A 19,511-nucleotide genomic window follows, 5' to 3' on the forward strand; every position below is an offset into this window, starting at 1 on the left:
TTCTTTTTTTTTTCTTTCTTTTTTTTTTTTAAAGAATGCTTTTGGTATTTTGATGGGGATTGCACTGAATATCTGCAGATTGCTTTGGGTAGTTTGGCCATTAAAACAATATTAATGTTTTTTTTACATCCATGGAATGGGGTGTCTTTCCGTTCATAGGTGTCTTCAGTTTCTTTTAGAAAAGTCTCATAGATTTCCATTCACTTCCTTGGTTAAATTTATTACTAAATGTTTTATTGTTTTTGAGTGTATCCTGAGTGTAAAGGAACATAATTGATCATTGAGATGATCATGTGATATTTTGTATCTTTCATTTTATTGATGTGATGTATTAAATTTGTTGATTTGTGTATGTTGAATCATCCTTGTATCCCAGGTATAAATCCCACTTGGTCATGGTGTATAATCCTTTTAATCTTGAATTTGATTCACTAATGTTTTGTTGAGAATTTTTGCATTTATATTCATCAAAGATAGTTTGTCTACTTTCTTATTTTTTTTTTTTTGGTGGTATCTTTCTCTGTTTTGTTTTGTTTTGTTTTAAAGATTTTATTTATTTATTTGACAGAGATCACAAGTAGGCCAAGAGGCAGGCAGAGAGAGAGAAGGAAGCAGGCTTCCCACTGAGCGGAGAGCCGGATGTGGCGCTCCATCCCAGGACCCTGGGATCATGACCTGAGCTGAAGGCAGAGGCTTTAACCCACTGAGCTACCCAGGAGCCCCTGCTTCTCTGGCTTTGGAATCAAAGTGATGCTGGTTTGTTCATTATCGGTCTGTTCAAATTTTTTATTTCTTTTTGATTCTGTCTTAGGTTGTAGGTTTCTAGAAATTTATCCATTTCTTCTAGGTTATGTAATTTGTTGGCGTATAATCTTTCATAGTCATCTTTGGTGATTCTGTGTATTTCTGTAGTATCAGTTGTAATGTCTCCTCTTTGATTTCTAATTTTGAATCTTCTCTTTTTCTTTTTCTTTTTTTTTTTTAGATTTTATTTATTTATTTGACAGAGAGAGATCACAAGTAGATAGAGAGGCAGGCAGAGAGAGAGAGAGAGGAGGAAGCAGGCTCTCTGCTGAGCAGAGAGCCCGATACAGGACTCGATCCCAGGACCCCGAGATCACGACCTGAGCCGAAGGCAGCGGCTTAACCCACTGAGCCACCCAGGCGCCCCGAATCTTCTCTTTTTCTTAGTCTAGCGAAAGATCCGTCAATTTTGTTTATCTTTTCAAAGAATCAGTTCTTAGGCTCGCTTTCTTTCCTGCTTTTCTGGTCTCTTTTTCTGATCTTTATTATTTCCTTCCTTCTGCCACTAAATATGGGCTTACTTCTGTTTTTTCTAGTTCCTTGAGTATAAAATTAGATTATTTGAGAGGTATCTAATTTATTAACAGATATTCCATCCCTTCACTTTAAACTTTGTATGTTGTTAGAGCTGAGACGTGCCCCTTTAGGCAGCATATGGTTGGTTTGTTTTCCGTCCATCCAGCTACTCTGTGCCTTTTGACTGATGGATTAAATCCATTTAAATTTAGGGTGGTTATTGGTGGGTAAGGATATACTACTGCTATTTTATCTTTTGTCTTCTGGTTGTTTGGTCTCCCCATTGTTTCTTTTTCCTTGTTTCTGCCTACTGTATAAGTTGGTGGTTTTCCATGGTGATTTATTCAGTCTCCCCACCTTTTATATTTTGTGTCTCTTCTCTAGAACACACATGCCTGTGGTGACCATGAATGAGGTTCGCATAAAACATCTTTTTGGTAAAATAATCTTTTCTCTGGTGTCAGCAATTTATCTTCACCTATAAAGGATTCTTCTTTTTTCTCTTCCCCTTTTATATTTTTTGACACAAATTATTTTCTTTATGCTGCGATGTCATCACCAAGTAGTAGCCATACTTCAATTCCCTTTTTCTTGAATCTTTATACTGTAATTAAGAGTTTAATATGCTATTCTTGATAAGGGTTACCAGTTTTCTAATTCTGACTATCACCTTAATCGGAGTTTTGTGTATTTCTTTTTGTTTCAGCTCTAAGAGCTTTTAGCATTTCTTATTATAAGGCAGATCTAGTAGTGGTGATGTCCTCAGCTTTTGTTTGTCTAGGAAAGTCTTTATTTCTCCTTCCCATCTAAAGGATAACTTTGCAGAATAGAGTATTGTTGGCTGGCAGTTTTTAATCTTTGAATATTTTTCATATGTCATTCTACTGTCTCCTAGTCTGTAGAGTTTCTGCTGAGAAATCTGATAGCCCGATTCTTTGTAGGTTTCTATCTTTTTTCCCCCCAGTTGCCTTTCAGATTTTTTCTTTATCATTGACTTTTGACAGCTTTGATATAATTGTTTCTTGGAGAGGTCTTCTTGCATTGAGTTAAGAAGGTATTCTACTAGCTTCCTAGATTTGTGTATCCAGTTCCTTCACTAGGTTTGGGAAGTTCTCAGCTATTCTTTAAATAAACTCCCCTTTCTTGTCCTCTCTTCCCCTTCTGGAATACTCATCATTCTTACATCTGCTTTTCCACTGGGATCTGTTTCGATGTGGCATCTCAGAGGACTTCTTTTCTTTTTTCTTGGATACCTGGGTGGCTCAGTGGGTTAAAGCCTCTGCCTTTGGCTCAGGTCATGATCTCAGGGTCCTGGGATCAGTTCTGCATTGGGCTCTCTGTTCAGCAGGGAGCCTGTTTCCTTCTCTCTCTCTCTCTCTCTGCCTGCCTCTCTGTCTACTTGTGATCTCTCTCTCTCTCTGTCAAATAAAAAATAAAATCTTTGACATCTTCATTATCTCACCTCTTCCACCTGAATCACTGTTAGTTTCCTGACTTCTAATTCACTAATTCTCTCTTCCATCTGATTTGCTGTATTTCCAACGTATTCTTTTGCAGTCTTCATCTTACTTAGTGAGTTGTTCTGCTCCAGAATTTGTTTGGCTCTTTTTTAGAATTTCTTCTGTGAAGTCCTTCTGTTCATTAATCCTGAGGCCACTGAGTTGCCTTTCTAAGTTTTCTTATAGCTCACTGAATTTCTACATAAAAGCTGTTTTAAATTCTTTATTGGTTAGATCGCACTATTCTTTGGGCTCCTTTGCTGGAAAATTGTCAGGTTGTTTTTGTTTTAATTTTCAGTACTGTATTACCATGGTTTTTCGTGGTGCTTCTTGAAGAGTATCTCTGTGACTGCATTTGTAGTAATGAACACCTATCTTGGGCTAAGTTTCGTTCACTCTGATTCTGACAGTTCAACCTATAATTAGGAGCATTTTTCTTATTTTCTAGAAGGTGGCACTATAGCACATGTTTTTAGTTTCTCTAGGCTGTGAGCACTTAAAAAAAAAATGAGGAGGGGCAGTGGCCAACTCAGGGGAGGTGTATACTTAGCATTTGGGTATTTGGGTGAGCCCAGAAGTCCATGGGCCAAAGGCCCGGACAGGAAGGAGGAGACACTTTCCTGCGGTCCCTCCAGCTGTAGAAGCTGCAGAATGGGTGGCTAACGACACCTTCACCCTCCACCTCCTGCCAAAAGGGTGTTGCTGACCTGCCATTTCCATGACAGCTCTCCTCCTTTGCTGCCCTCCCTGCTCCCATCCACCCTTGGTGACCTGGATGCTGTGCACAGGTGCTTTTTTTTGTGGGGGGTGGGGGGGTGGTGAGGGGGAGGTTATAGATGTCTACTTCCTTATAAACCATAGGGGGAGAGAGGAAAGGAACGGCTCACCTTGTGATAGTGACATGACTCCCAGAAGTTTCCTTTCATTCTTTGGGTAAACCCTACTTGATTTTTTTAGTTTATTTTATTTTTTATTTTAAGATTTATTTATTTATTTATTTGACAGAGATCACAAGTAGGCAGAGAGGCAGGCAGAGACAGAGGGGGAAGCAGGCTCCCCACTGAGCAGAGAGCCCAATGCGGGGCTCCATCCCAGGACCCTGAGATCATAACCTGAGCTGAAGGCAGAGGCTTAACCCACTGAGCCAGCCAGGTGCCCCCTTGATTTTTAGTCTGACATCCCCATTATCCATTCCATCTCCCCACCAGCCTCCCCTCTGACAGCCACCAGTTCTCTGTATTTAAGAGTCTGGTTTTATTTTGTTGTTGTTGTTTGTCTCTTTTATTCTTTGTTCATTTGTTTTGTTTCTTAAGTTCCATATATGGTATTTGCCTTTCTCCAAATGATGTATTTCACTTGCTGTTACACCCTTGAGAGCCATTCATGTTGTTGCAAATGGCACAGTCTTCTTCCTTTTTTTATGACTGAGTAATATTCTGTTGTGTGTGTGTATGAGTGGGTAGGTGTGTGCTTCCATAATTTGGTTATTGTAAATAATGGTGCAGTAAACAGGGGTGCATATATCTTTTCAAATTAGTGATTTCATTTTATTTGGGTAATCCCAGTAGCAGGAATACCAGGTCATAAGGTAGTTCTAATTTTTATTTTTTGAGGAAACTCCATGCTGTTTTTTTAGTTTACTTTATTGTAGGAACATGATGTACGATACATATACATAGTTGGGTTAATTGACTTTTATCAGTAAGGCTTTGGTCAGCAATAGGCTATTAGTAATGAAGTTGTGGGGGAGTCAAAAGTTACGTGAGGATTTTTAACTGCATGGGGGTGGTACCCCTATGCCCATCTTGTTCAAGGGTCCACTGTATATTTGTAAGTGAATTAGACCTATTTTGTTTTTTTGTTTTTATATAGGCTTTACCTGGTTTTAGTTATTTCTTGTCTTTTTGATTTTAGCCATTCTGAGATGTTCGAGGTGATATCTCCTTGTGGTTTTGACTTGCATTTCCCTGATGATCAGTGAGGTTGAACATCTTTTCATGTGTCTGTTGGCCATCTGTGTGTCATTAGAAAAATATCTATTCATGTTTTATTCATGTTTCTATTCAATGTTTTCTGTCCATTTTAATCAGATTATTAGTGGTTTTGGTATTGTGTCGAGGATTTTTTATTTAAGTAAACAGATATACTTAATTAGCTAGTATTTTATATAGGATTTTTATACCTACAGTTAACCCTTCAACTGCACACTCCACTTATATGCAGATATTTTTCAATAAATACGGCACAGTATCTAAATGTATTTTCTCTTTCTCATGATTTTCCTAATAGTATTTTGGGTTTTTTTAGTTTACTTTATTGTAGGAATACGATACACAGTCCATATACAAAGTTGGGTTAATTGACTATTATCAGTAAGGCTTTGGCCAGCAATAGGCTATTAGTAATTAAGTTGTGGGGGAGTCAAAAGTTACGTGAGGATTTTTAACTGCATGGGGGTGGTACCCCTATCCCCATCTTGTTCAAGGGTCCACTGTATATTTGTAAGTGAATTAGACCTATTTTGTTTTTTTTTGTTTTTACCTGGTTTTAGAACAAAGATTATATGAGACTCATAAAATGAACTGAGCAGCTTCTGGAAATAATTTATATTAAATAGTGATTAATTATTTCTTAAGGTTTTAATAAATCTCAACTGTAAAGTTATTTAGGCTTAGGCCCAGACCCAGGTTTTAGGGCCCGAGGTGGCTTGATAACCATTTCAGTTTCATGCTTCTCCAATTTCAGATTTTTTTTTCCTTTTAATCATTTCATTTAGGTTTTTAAATGTATTGGTGTATGGTTGCTCCTAATAAACTTTCATTGTTTTTAATCTGTCTCTTGTTATTTTTTATTAATAGGCATTTACTGTATTTTGTGCTATTATTTTTCTTCTCTTTTTTAAGATCAACCTTGACAGAAGTCCCTTTATTCTCTTTTTCTTTTCAGAAAACCATCTTTTAACTTTCTTAATATTTATTGGTTTTTTTCTGTTTACTGATTTCTGTCCTTATCTTTCTGCCCTTGTTTTTTTTTGGGGGGGGGGGGTTGCTCTGTATCCTTTTGCCAACATCAGTTAATTGCTTACACTCAGATTACTCATTTTTAACTTTTCTTGTTCCCTCATCAATGTGTTTAAAGCTACATGTTTCCCTCTAAGCACTCATGCTTTAGTGTCTTCCACAACGTTTGGCCTGTAGTTAAAAGTATTTCTTGGGGTGTCTGTCTGGCTCAGTTGGAGGAACATGCAACCTTGGGGTTTAAATTCAGGCCCCACATTAGGTGTAGAGATTACTTAAATAAATAAATCTTAAAAAAAAAAAGGATTTCTTAATGCCTTTGATGATTTCCTGTTTGACCCAAGGGTTAGTAATGTTGTTTAAATTTCAAATATATGGGATTGATTTTTATTCTTTTTTAAAATAATTTCTGACTTTATTGGCTTATTCTTAAAGGACAGAAGTTATATGATAATAAGTCTTTGGAATTTGAGGCACTTTCAAGATCACCTTCAGTCTTCCCAAGAATGTCTCACCAGGATAGTCTCACCACCTATTTGCTTGCTTGTTTGTTTTTTGGGTTTTCTTTACTAACTAGAACCCCTACTTCACTCTAAGTATCTCCAGACTTGATTGGGGTTAGGGAGGGGACCCAGACCCCATGCTAGTTCATTACCTTGTTGGGAGTTGGTTTGTGAAATTGCTACGATCTTGATTATAATTGTTGAAAGTATCTATCTGCATATTGATACTTGACTTCTCCAAAATATTTTAACAACAAGAGCTTATGTAAAACATTTGAGTATCAGAAAAATTCCATTAATAAGCAGGAAGTACAACTCACAAATTGAAGAGCAAGATGCTTTTCCATCCTCCAGGTGGCGCTGTGATTTTTGTAACAACTGCTTTTCTAGACTTTTTCTTGTCAATTCTTGACCCAGAGCAGAACGGGGCAAACTTTTCCTGTCAAAACCCAGATAGTAAACATATTTTGCTTCGTGAACTAGGCGGTCTGTTTCATAACTACTCAGCTTTGGTGTTATAGCTCAAAAGCAGTCATAGGTAATACAGAAACAAGTGGACATGCTGTGTTTAAATGAAACATTCTTTACAAAAGCAGGTAGCAGGCTGGATTGGGCTCAGGGGTAGTAATTTGTCGACCCCTTACAGAATATCTGTTATATGTAATTTCATCATTAATCTACCAGTAGTCTAGAAAATTTCTCTCAATTGATATTGAGCTAGTCTCTAGACAGGGAAGGTGGTGGAGGGGCTTAGGACCAAGGCCACTAGTATGCAGACAGACTCTCAGGGCTGGAGTAGTCTAGACTTTTAGGGAGAAGGATGAGGCAGGTAGGGCAATCCCCTGTGCCCTAGAGCCTCTCAAATCTAAGAGTGCCGGCAGCCATATTTCAGTGAGTTAACAGTTTCTTTTGTTTGTTTCAGCAGAGGGAACATCATGGAAAATAAACTTTCTCTGTAGTAGCCACATCTCTGCTCAGGGTCAGACTCACATAACATGTTAAAAAACGAGAATAAGAGTCTTTAGGCCCTTTGAACAATAAGAAGTAAACATCTTTAGGTTTGAAAAGAGGAGAAGGATTGGGCAGATCAGGAGGAAGAATAGTTCTTTTTTATCACAAGCTTTTCGTTCCAGAAAAGGGGAAGGGAGAAGTCTTTGTATATGGCATCAGAGGGCTAGCTTCCTCTTCTGAGTCTTTTCCCGACGCCCAGCAAGGGAAACCAAGCTTGTGTGCATCACCTGCTGTGTGCATACCCTGTATACTATCACTGGGTGTTCCATCTCTGAAGTATCTAGTTTTTGACAGATTTGAAGACCACTGAAGTGTGTATTTTCGGTAGCATTAGAGCATAGCCTGTAATATGCTTGTTACCTTGATCATCTTCTGTTTGAATGGGGAATATTCTTCCTGTAAGTGCAGTGAACCCGGTTGACTGTGTCCCAGCTCACTACTGAGTAAATCCCCTTTTCTGTTTCAGTAACTGTGGCCTCTTCAAATGGGAGCGAGACGGAATGCTAAAGGTAGATCGTTTCAAGGTGACCAATTTTAGTAATCCATGCAAAATGTTGACCCATTTCTCACTAAACTATTTTCATTTTTCTAGGAAAAAACAGGACCAAAGATAGGAGGAGAAACCCTGTTACCACGAGGAGAAGAACATGCCAAATTTCTGAATAGCCTTAAATAGCCCTGACTTCAAACAGGTACTGATGGCCTACGTGGCTTCTTATGGTTCTGGAAAAGGAAGAGTGTTGGCTCTGTTTGCTCCTGATTGACACAGTCCAAACAAATACTTGTTAAGCTTTCACGTTTTGCCTACTTATTTTCTGTTATATTGGTTTGATATCAAATTTAACATTGACCTTTAGGTGGTAGATCAGAATACCATCATCTTCCATCTTCTTGCTAGTGATGGCTGCGTTCGTGTAGATTTTTTTGCTCAGAAACTGGAAGGTAAACTGAGAGCTGTGTTTCTATATATTTTGGGTATAGAGTGTGCAGTGTTGCTTCTTATTCAGAGTAAAATTCCGGTATTTATATGGGCACACAGAGGCCAAAGAATGCCTCTACTGGGGTTCAGTTTTCTTACCTAGAAAATGAGGAAGCTTGGAGTAAATGATCTTGAAGTGTATCTTTCAGCACTCAAATTCTTCAGATAATATGACTTTTCCCATATAAATAATTACACTCATCAACCTTGACATAATCTCGATATTTTGACATCAAGCTAGGTTCCTTCTTTCATTTCTATTTTTACCTCTCTTTTGTTTTGCAAATTAATTCACTGACTCACATGACATTTAATTCATATCTATATGGTTCTCCCTGCCCTTACAATATTGTGGAGCACTTTAATAGAAACACTAAAATCTCATCATTTTTTTTAAAGATTTTATTTATTTTTTTGACAGACAGAGATCACAAGTAGGCAGAGAGAGAGGAGGAAGCACGCTCCCCGCTGAGCAGAGAGCCCCATGCGGGTCTCGATCCCAGGACCCTGAGATCATGACCTGAGCCGAAGGCAGAGGCTTTAACCCACTGAGCCACCCAGGTGCCCCTAAAATCTCATCAATTTTAAAGTATGACTTTATTTAAATATGGCTTAAAGAGATTTCAAAACCTGTAACTAAAATGAATGCAGAATTTAAGCTGTGAACAATGATTGAAAAACAGAAACATCTCAGAACTCAGGGAGTTTGAGATTTACAGATATAATTTATCATACACATCAAGAGTTAGAGGTCAAACCATGTGCAAATTAGCACCCCAAAAATGCTGTTTAGGAGATTCCTCTGCCAGGCAACCTGATTTTCCAAAGTGAATGGTGATATCATCCTAAGATTGAGTAAATTGGTAGGATTATTATTACACTGGGATTTAAACTCTAGCTAGAAATAGATCAGGTGTCAGCCAAGATGGTATTATGGTAGGACACAATGCTTACAGGAGCTGGTTGTGGGAGATACTTGATTTAGATTTTCAGGAGCCAGAAAAAAACATGTACATGCCTTAAATTTCATCAAACTCTGTCTACTTCGTGTGAGTAGAAGGTGCTGTGTCTGACGCTTGTGTCACTCCTAAGGTTATATTGCAAAAGCTATATTTTTAGGAGGATTTCCCTTCCCAAGAGGTGTTTGTTTTAACTAATGAAGAAAAGAATAAAGTGTTTATTAATTCTTAATAAGGACCAAAGGCACTCAAAATGGTGATATTTTTAATGGCTCATTTAGAGTAGATTTGTTTATCCCATAAGCTTAAAATAGAGCCATGGATTTGAAGGTCACAGCTGAGCGGCTGCCAAGGACCTGAACTCCAGGCTGCTCCTTGAGCAATCCCCTTCTCATGAAAGAAGCGTATTCCTTTTGAACCAAGGGTACCGTCGGAGTCCTTGTTCATATATAAGTCCCTTGTGTGTCATATATAAGAATTGTAAGGTACTGTAATAATTTAAAAATCATTGAATTACTTCTCAGTTACTCTAGATCTAGGGGGCTTTCACAGGAGGTCTTTATTTGCTTTTGTAGGTCAGCAATGGGAAGGGGTGGGTGGGCCAGATGGGGACGTCCTTGTTTGCATTGAAATTATGATTTGTCAGTGAAATCAGTCTTTTAATCCTATTATCTTCATCAGTGTATTAAATGCTTTTATATAAATCCAAAATGTTTATTTAGTTTTTCCTCACCTGTCATTGACAATGTATTGTATAATCATATTGTCATAGGCCATCCAAACAGAGTAAGTATGCAGTGACCTAACTTAGCAAACAGAAACTTTGTATTTTGTGGGGAAGAAGTTGATTTGGATGTTCTGATTGTCACAGCAGATTATGTTTGTGCTGTGCTTTTTTTCTTTTTTTTCTTTTTTTTTTTTTTATGGAGAGCACAAAATCTGGGGCGAGTTTGCAGGGGGAGAGGGGGAGAATCTAAAGCAGACTCTCCACTGAGCTCGGAGCCTGATACAGGGTTCAATCTCATGACCCTGAGGCTGTGACCTGAGCCAAAGTCAGGAGTCAGTCGCTTAAACCACTCTGACCATCCATTTGCCCCTGCCTTTTTTTATTTAGAGGAAACAGGTGGCTTATCTTTTTTTAATCAGCTTTCTCTTGAGTTTTGTTTAAATATATTTTCTCTTCCAAACAACAGAAGGAAGACTGAAGTAATTTAGATAACAGTGATGTAGAGTAGCAAATAAGAAGCTTTTGAGTGATCAGTGTGGAATGTTCCTCAGAGGCAACTTAGAAAGTTTAAAAATTTTAAAGTTTTCAACTTCTAAAAACGTTGCAAGTTGACCGTTCCATAGCAAAGTGGACAGGGAGAGATTTCATGAACTGGGTCGTGTAAAAGTTGATGACGTATGGGAAGCTTGATTGTTTATTGCAGATTAAATGTGTCTGAGAACATGGATTTTTAAGTCCAGAGGGTAAATCTGTTTGCCTAAGTATGTCATTCATAGCAGCCCACTAGAACTCCACTTGACAAGTAAAATAGACATCTCTGATCCCATGACTAGAGATTTGGAAACAATACAGCTCTCAAGGATGGATGGCTTAAAAAATGAAATTCCATATTCACCAATATTGAAGAAAGAAACGGTGATATAGCTACGGAAAATAATAGAGAGGCACAAAATGGAAGAAATCAGTTAACTTAATAGCAGTTTGTGGAAAAGCTGTGAAATTTTTGGAAATTAAAAGAAGCCAAGAGGCACCTGGGTGTCTTAGTTGATTGAGACACCAGCTCTTGATTTCAGCCTAGGTCATGATCTCAGGGTCCTGGGATTGAGTGCTACATCAGGCTCCATGCTCTGCTGGGTGTCTGTTTGAGGCTTCTTTCTCTTCCTCTCCCCCTCAACCCTTCCCCCCTCAAATAAATGAATATATCTTTTAAAAAAAGCTAAGAGTATAACCACAATGTCAAACCATGTAGATCAAAGTGGGAACATGGCCTGCTGTGTCCTGCACAGGTCAGACCATATTGACTTACCTTGGTTTTTTTTATTTGTTTGTTTGTTTGTTTTTTAGATTTTATTTATTTGACACAGAGAGAGAACACAAGCAGGCAGAGAGGCAGGCAGAAAGAGAGGAGGAAGCAGGCTCCACACAGAGCAGAGAACCTTATGCGGGGCTCGATCCCAGGACCCCAAGACCATGACCTGAGCCAAAGGCAGAGGCTTAAACCACTGAGCCACCCAAGTGCCCCTTGACTTACCTTTTGTAGAAAAGCCATATGACAGTAATCAAGATGGTAAAAATTCAAAACCAGTTCAGGAAAGGACAGAGCTAATAATATATGTACAGTTTATTTTTGTTATTCACAGTAGTTACATTTTGTAAAGCCATCACTAATGGAATTAGCAGATACTGAGTCACTGTAACTAGCAGGGAATATAAGGGTAGGTTTCAAAGAGCCTCTTATCAGATTTTGGTCAACAATCCATACATAACCTTATTTTACATCTGTTTCTGTTTAGACACCATATTTAATATATATTGTTGATATATTAACATGGAACTCAAAGCGAACAGTACTATACATCATGACTGAACGAAGCTTATCTAGCACAAATATCCTCTCTAGATGGCACACACAGCCTTCTTGTAATAAAGAACACTAGACAGCACTTCAAGCATTATGCTTGGGGCCATTTTAAATAGCAAGATCATCCACAAAAAGCACAAAGTCTGAAAAACATGAACAAAAAGGACATTTGCTTACAATATGAGGGCTGAAACAAACAAGAATATCACTTTGTTTGACCCTGTCTGGGAATGTGTGCATTGGGCAACTCATATTTTTCATTGCTCTTCACATCCATAAATGACCAAAAAGACACCCCAAGTATTGATTATTGTTTTGGAGTTACTAATAAATTTTAGCCATTATGGGAATCCATAAATAATGAGCAACCGTTTAATTTTTTCTAAAACAGGACCAGATAGACAGTGTCCCCATTTTGCAGATTAGGAAATTGATTAAGGGATCTGAAAACGTAAGTTGAAATTCAGATGAGAACAAAGGCTGTGGTAATGATGCTTGAGCAAAGACTTCTCTGTTGCTATTTTTCTTCCCAGTTTTAGTATACCTGCTGCCAAAGTAAGCAAATCTTGATCTCTTTCTTAATCAACTTTATTAAGGCCTAAATTTCACACAGTAAAAGGCACACATTTTAACTGTATGATACTATAAAATGTTGATGAACCTAGACACCACCACAAGCAAGATGTAGGACATTTCCATCCCGTCAGTGGCTTGTGCAATTTTCCCTGTCCTCCCCTACCCATCACGGATCCGTGTTCTGTCCCCATAATTTCCTCCATTCTTGTGAGTCTCACTTAAATAGAATCATGCAGAACACACTCTTGTATCTGGCTTTTTTCATTCAGCATATTTCAAAATACATCTGTGTTGTGGCATATATCAGTAGTCCATTGTTTTTTTTATTGTTGAGTATTTTAGTGGCTGGATATGCCCCACACTTTATTTATTCACCTGTTGATGGACATCTGAGTTGGATTATTTTCAGTTTAGGGCTGTTATGAATAAAATCTCTACCAATATTCAGGTAGAAGTCTTTCTGTGACTATGTGTTTTTGTTCTCAGGTAAACACCTAAGAATGGGATTTCCAGGTCAAATGCTAAGTGTATGTTTAGCTTTATAAGAAACTGCTAAACTAGGGGTTCCTGGTGGCTCAGTGGGTTAAGCGTCTGCCTATGGCTCAGTTCATGATCCCAGGGTCCTGGGATTGAGCCCTGCATCAGACTCCCTGCTCAGCAGGGAATTTGCTTCTTCCTTTGCCCCTTCCCCCAGTCCTTTGCTCATGCTCTCTCTCTAATGAATAAAATCTCAAATTAAAAAGAAAGAAAGAAAGAAAGACTCTGCCAAAATATTTTCTAAAGGGGTTGCACTAGGGCACCTAGTTGGGCCGGTCAGTTATGTATCCGACTCTTGGTTTTGGCTCAGGTTTGATCTCAGGGTCGCAAGATCAAGCCCATGTGGGGCTCCACGCTCAGCAGGGAGTCTGCTTGGTATTCTTTCTCTCCCTCTGCCCCTCCCCCTGCACATGCATGTGCACTTTCTCTCTCTAAAAATAAATTAATCTTTAAAAAATTTTTAAAAATAAAGGGGTCATGCCATTTTACACACCCATTAATAATGTGTGAGAATTCAATTTGCTCCACATTTTCACCAGTATTTGATACTGTCAGTCTTTCAGTTTTAACCGTTCTAATAGGTGTGTGGCGGTATCTCTTTGCAGTTTGAATTTTTGTTTTTCTCGTGACTGTTGATACTGGCATCTTTTCACGTGCTGTTGGCATTCCTGCATCTTCTTTGGCAAAATACCTGTTTACTGATTGATTGAGTTGAGTAGGAATTCTTCCATGTATTTTTATGTGGAATTTAAGAAACAAATCAGATTGGGGCGCCTGGGTGGCTCAGTGGGCTAAAGCCTCTGCCTTTGGCTCGGGTCATGATCCCAGAGTCCTGGGATCGAGCCCCGCATTGCTCTCTCTGCTCAGCAGGGAGCCTGCTTCCATTCCTCTCCCTCTGTCTGTCTCTCTGCCTACTTGTGGTCTCTGTCTTTCAAATAAATAAATAAAATCTTTAAAAAAAAAAGAAACAAATCAGATTAACATAGAGGAAGGGAAAGAAAAATAAAATAAGTTGAAAATTGAGAGGGAGGGAAACCATAAAAGACACTGACCTCTAGGAAACAAACTGAGGGCTGCTGGAGGGGCTGTGGGTGGGGGGATGGGGTAACTGGGTAATGGGCATGAAGGAGGCACTTGATGTAATGCTCACTGGGTGTTGTATGCAACTGATGAATCACTGAATTCTTACTCTGAAACTAATAAAAATAAATAAATTTTTTTTTAAAAATGTTCTTCCCATATTCTGGATACAAGTGTTTTGCAGATATATGTGTGATGAATATTTTCTCCCACTGTGAAACTTGCCTTTTCATTTTCTCTTAACAGCGTCTCAAAGAGCAGTTTCTACTTTCTTGTAGTCCATTTTATCAGATGATCCACTTTTAGTTCATGCATTTTGTCTTCTAAACTTCTTTACCTGCCTTAACAGAACTGCCTGTCTTCTTTACCTGCCTTAACAGTCACAAAGATGTTCTTGTGGGATATTTTATTATAGTTCTAGCTTTCACTCTTCCATTTATGGTCCATTTCAAGTTAATTGTTGTATAAGCCGTGAAGTATAAGGGTTGAGGTTCATTGTTTTCCAAATGGACACTCATTTACAGCATCACTCAATGAAAAGATGAGCACTTCCCCCATAAGATTATTTTTCCTTCTTCGTCAAAAATCAGTTGATCCTGTATTTCGGGGTCTACCTCTGAACTCAGTTTTGTTAAAGTAATGATATAGTCATAGAGTGTGTGTCAATCCTTATGTCAATACCGTGCTGTCTTAACGATTATAGCTGTAACAAGTGTTGGTATCAAGTAGTGTTAATCCTTCAGCTTTGTTACTTTTAAAAGTTGTTTTGGCAATTCTAGGGCCTCTGCATTTCAGCGTAAATTTTCGAAGTGGCATGCTGATTTCTACTGGGGCGGGGGGGAATCCCGACTGGAATTTTTATTAAGATTGTGTTTAAGGAACATCTGGGTGACTCATTAAGCATGGGACTCCTGGTTCACCTCAGGTCAAGATCTCAGGATCATGAGATTGAGCCCTGCATCAGGCGCGACCCTCAGCATGGAGTCTGCTTGAGATTCTCTCCACGTGTGCACACACTCTTTTTCTCGATCTCAAGTAAATAAGTAAAATATTTAATTTACAAAAAAAAGATTGTGTTTAATCTACAGATCAATTTGGGGAGATTGACATCTTAAGACTTTCTGTCTGTGAATGTAATACATCTCTCCCTTTATTTAGGTCTTTAATTTTTCTCAGCAACATTTAGTAGTATTTGTGCCTGTCTCAGCCAGTGTTGTGGTTGTTCTGGCCTTGGTGATGCCTATTATGATTGCAAGAGGCCCTTCAACAATAACCATCAGTAAACTTTGAAAAAATAAAGGTTTATAAATTATAACCCCCGGAAATCACATAGCATACCAAATAGCAAGATCTAGTGTAGAAGGGTGCACATGAGCCTGGGGCTCTGCTTTCTCTGGGGTCGGGGTGGGGGTTAGTATTTCATGGGCTCATGCTTTACCGGTAAGTTTAAAACATATGAGTGAGGTGGCCTGGCTCTTCAATCTAGTGGTGTAGCTGGCCATGTGTATGTCCAAGATAGCCATCTTTCAAGTATATAAACTGTATTTATATTTTGTCCTGTTTATTTCTAAACGTCTTACAGTTTTGATGGCATTGTAAGGGGTACTTTGGGCACTGCAATTCCCAGTTATTACTTGCTAGTATATAGAAATACAATGCATTTTTGTCAGTTGACCTTGTATCCTGGGACCGTGTTAAACTTACATATTAGTTGAGCAGCTTTTTTATAGATTCCTGAGGATTTTCTACATGTTGGATCATGTTGCCTGAAAAGTTTGAACACTGCAGTTCTTATCTGTGACTTATGTTGTTGTTGTTCCCATTCTAAAGAGGAAAGCATTTTCTTTCACCATTAAGTATAAAAGTTTTCTGAGTAAGGTTTAACAAGAAGATCTATAAATAATAGTGTGGGTTTTGTTTGTCTTCTCATGCATCCCCTAGTGATGTTATCAGTTGAGCACCAGTGGGCTTGACCTTGAGAGGGGAAAGTCATGTCAAGTCCTGGGTTGAGTTCATTTTCAGGTTGTGCTGAATTTTATCTTCACATAATTTTCAATCATGCCAAAACAACAATGGTATCCATGTCATTTGGGCACTTAGGGTTAAAGGTACAGAAAGAGTGTCCTCAGTGATTTAATAAAGGAATGAAGTATTTTCTTTTTGACCAGTGACTTCATGACACCAAGCTAAGAGTATTTTAGGGTTATCACCTTACAAAATATAAAACGTCTTGCCCCTCAGTACCACAATTCTGCACTGGGTGTGTGATAAACAACCAAACATGAGCTAATAAAATCTTAAGCTAGTGTACCCTGACCTCACTGCCTCATATTAATGAGGCTACCATTTTTATTTAGGAAAGTTTTTTTACTTTCTGGGGGCCTGTTCCCTGAATGATTCATACTCACCAGTGTGTCATTTGAGATACATTATTACTGCTCTAAATTAATGAGAAATTATGTAGAAAACAATTATTCCCCTTTGTTTTACATATTAAGTGAATGTTCTTTTCAGACAAATCTGCTCAAACACTGTCATTCCCACAAGAAGCTTTCTTTTTATGACTTAATGAAAACTTCTCAACTCTAACTATGCAGATCCTTAATGAATAAAGTGAGCATCATTGGTCAAAAATGAATTTTAAATTTGAAACAAACGTGAAAAAAATAAAAATGAAAAAATACAGGTAGATAATTTAAAGTGCACAGATCTCTTGAAGGACACTTAAGACTTGAGAGTAATGATTTTCTTTGGGAGGCAGAACGACACTCTATTCTTTTATGTCCTTTAAATTTTTTTTTAATTTTATTTATTTATTTGACAGATAGAGATCACAAGTAGGGAGAGAGGCAGGCGTAGAGAGAGAGAGAGAGAGGAGGAGGAAGCAGGCCCCCTGCCAAGCAGAGAGCCCAATGCGGGGCTCGATCCCAGGACCCTGGGATCATGACCTGAGCGAAAGGCAGAGGCTTTAGCCCACTGAGCCACCCAGGCGCCCCTGTCCTTTAAATTTTTAAACCATATGTATGTATTACCTAATCAAAGTATTCTTAATTTAAAAATTCAAAATAATTTGTAATCTCTATGCTCTGTCTTGCTCAGTTTCTCCCGAATAAATAAATAAAATGTTTTTTTCAAAAGTGTTAATACATTGCAAGATCGCAGGGTATACCAAAGTTGCCAGTTGTGAACTAGACTATCCATATATTTTTTTTAAGATTTTATTTATTTATTTGTCAGAGAGAGCACAAGCAGGAGCAGCTGGCAGAGAGAGAAGCAGGCTCCCCTGCTGAGCAAGGACCCAGATGCAGGACTCAGTCCCAGGATCCTGGGATCATGACCCCTGCCGAAGGCAGATGCTTAACGATTAAGCCATCCAGGCATCCTAGAACATCCATATTTTTAACCAATTTGCTTTTGGACAAATCCCTTAAGAACTTTTAAATTATGAAAAACTTGTCAGAGAATTGGAGTATAATTGGTTGAAAATGAATTAGAAATGAGCTACCCAACCAAATTAAACTGATAAAAAAGCATGTACCACATTTTTTAAATTAAAAAAAATCATTCTGAGGCTCACAAAACTGACCACTTCCTCCCCCCCAAAAAACTAAGTAAGCAAAGGCACATGATAATAATTTGTAAAACTCTTCCCTGGAGCATATGCACACACTCCCACCCCTCCCCAACCCACACCCCCCCCCAAAAAAGAAGCAGGAAAAAGCAAATGGCAACATAAAAAAATAGTGATTTAAAAATAATGAGTTTTCAGGGCTCCTGGCTGGCTCAGTCTGTTAAGTGGCCGACTCTTGGTTTCGATTCAGGCCATAATCTCAGGGAGCCTGCCTCAGGCTCCCTGTTGGTCATGGAGCCTACTTAGGATACTCCTTCTCCCTCTCCCTCTGCCCTTTCCCCCACCCTGTTTGCTCTCGCTGTCTGTCTTTCTCTTAAACCGTAAATGGAAAACTTTTTAAAATAATGTTTTCAGGGCACCAGGCTGGCTCAGTCAGTGGAGCATGCAACTCTTGTCTTGGTTTTGGGGTTGTGAGTTTGAGGACCATATATTGGGTATAAAGATTACTTAAAAATAAACTCTTAATAAATAAAGTAATAAAAATAATAAATTTTCACCAATTCGTCCTTTGACAAATTTGTTTTCAACCACTTGCCTGGAATCCCTAAAGGACCAGGGGAGAGTAATGAAAGAACAAAAAAGTGTCCAAAAGGCCACACTTTTGACAAGGCCAGTCTCTAAAATTACGGATTGCTCCATTACTTATTTCCTAGTAAATGTGGCTGCCCAGATTCCCGATTGTGTTACCTTTGGCATGTTTCTCCCTGACCAGGAAAAATGACTGTGATTGGTTTTTAGTGAAGGAATTCAGGGCAGAATTTGAAAATGCTGAGGTATAATGGGACCCCTGTTATGGAGGTAAAAGTTTTATTTTTTCTGCCAGAGGTCTTTTATCTGGAGCCAACATTCCAAGCACAGCCATTAAAGAGGCAAGTACAGACTGTTTTATTGTTTTAAAGGGACTACTCAGCCAGACCATTCTTGATTCTTGCCATCTGCCTGGCCTCAACGTCTCTTCCTGCAGGTGTAGGTGGCTGAGGGTATAAGTCCACCAGCTGCTCTCTACCTGGTTGCTGGCCCTCTTACTAGAAGGCATTTGGGTGTGTTCTAACCAAGATGACCCAGAATGTGGCCCCTCCATTTTTATGGCTAAGGTGGAGAGCAACGCTTTGGGTTTGTTTTTTTTTTTTTCTGTTGCACAGCTGTGTGTGTAACCATACACATCCCCCTTGTAAATTAGGGTTACCAACTGAAAGCTCTTGGATCTGGCCAAGCAGGAGGGCAACTTCGTGTGGGTAAAGCGCCAGCTCACCTGTACCCCTGGGCCAGCAGCCTGTAGTCCTGCCCCGGGTTCAGAGCTAGCAGTCAGCCAAGCTGCATCGCTGGTACCCAACACCCAGCCGCAGCTCGTTGGCTCGCCACATCTACTCGCACTTAGTAACCCAGCTAAGTACAGGATTGTGTTGCTCCTATGCACTACTCGGCAGGAATTTCTCTTCTAGGTGTGAGATGAGGTGCTGAGAGGAGCCCCACCCCACAAGAGCAAGACTGAGGCAGGGGTATATCTGGCCAGTTCGCTAGGGCTCCCCGTGCTGCCACTCTCACGGATGCAGTAGGAAATGGATGGGACCCCTGCGTACATCTCCTGCCCAGTATTCCAGAGAGGAATGCCTCTGACCTTTGTTCTGCCCAAGCTGACTGAGTTCTCCACTTAAGATCAGAGATGGAAGATAGCATACAGAAGAATTCCGTTCCTTTCTGTTGAGATATATGTTTTGAAACTTTGAAATATTCATACTCAAGTAGTAAGTTCTTATCAGGTAACGAGTAAAAATAGTAAAGAAATTTTGAGGCAACAGCAAAGTTTTTCC

The 19,511-nt window shown here is 39.0% G+C and overlaps 1 protein-coding gene across 1 annotated transcript in view; it reads left to right on the forward strand.

The window, feature by feature from the left end:
- LOC123946502 (protein MCM10 homolog) overlaps positions 1-8,119 on the forward strand; it is a 29,547-nt gene extending 21,428 nt beyond the window's left edge. The window contains 2 exon segments of the mRNA XM_046011867.1: positions 7,817-7,859; positions 7,943-8,119. Of these exon segments, the coding sequence (XP_045867823.1) occupies positions 7,817-7,859; positions 7,943-8,026 (127 nt within the window). The 3' untranslated portion in view covers positions 8,027-8,119.
- The last annotated feature ends 11,392 nt before the right edge of the window (positions 8,120-19,511 follow it).

This window comes from Meles meles, chromosome 7 (assembly GCF_922984935.1).
Source record: "Meles meles chromosome 7, mMelMel3.1 paternal haplotype, whole genome shotgun sequence".
Taxonomy (NCBI): Eukaryota; Metazoa; Chordata; class Mammalia; order Carnivora; family Mustelidae; genus Meles; species Meles meles.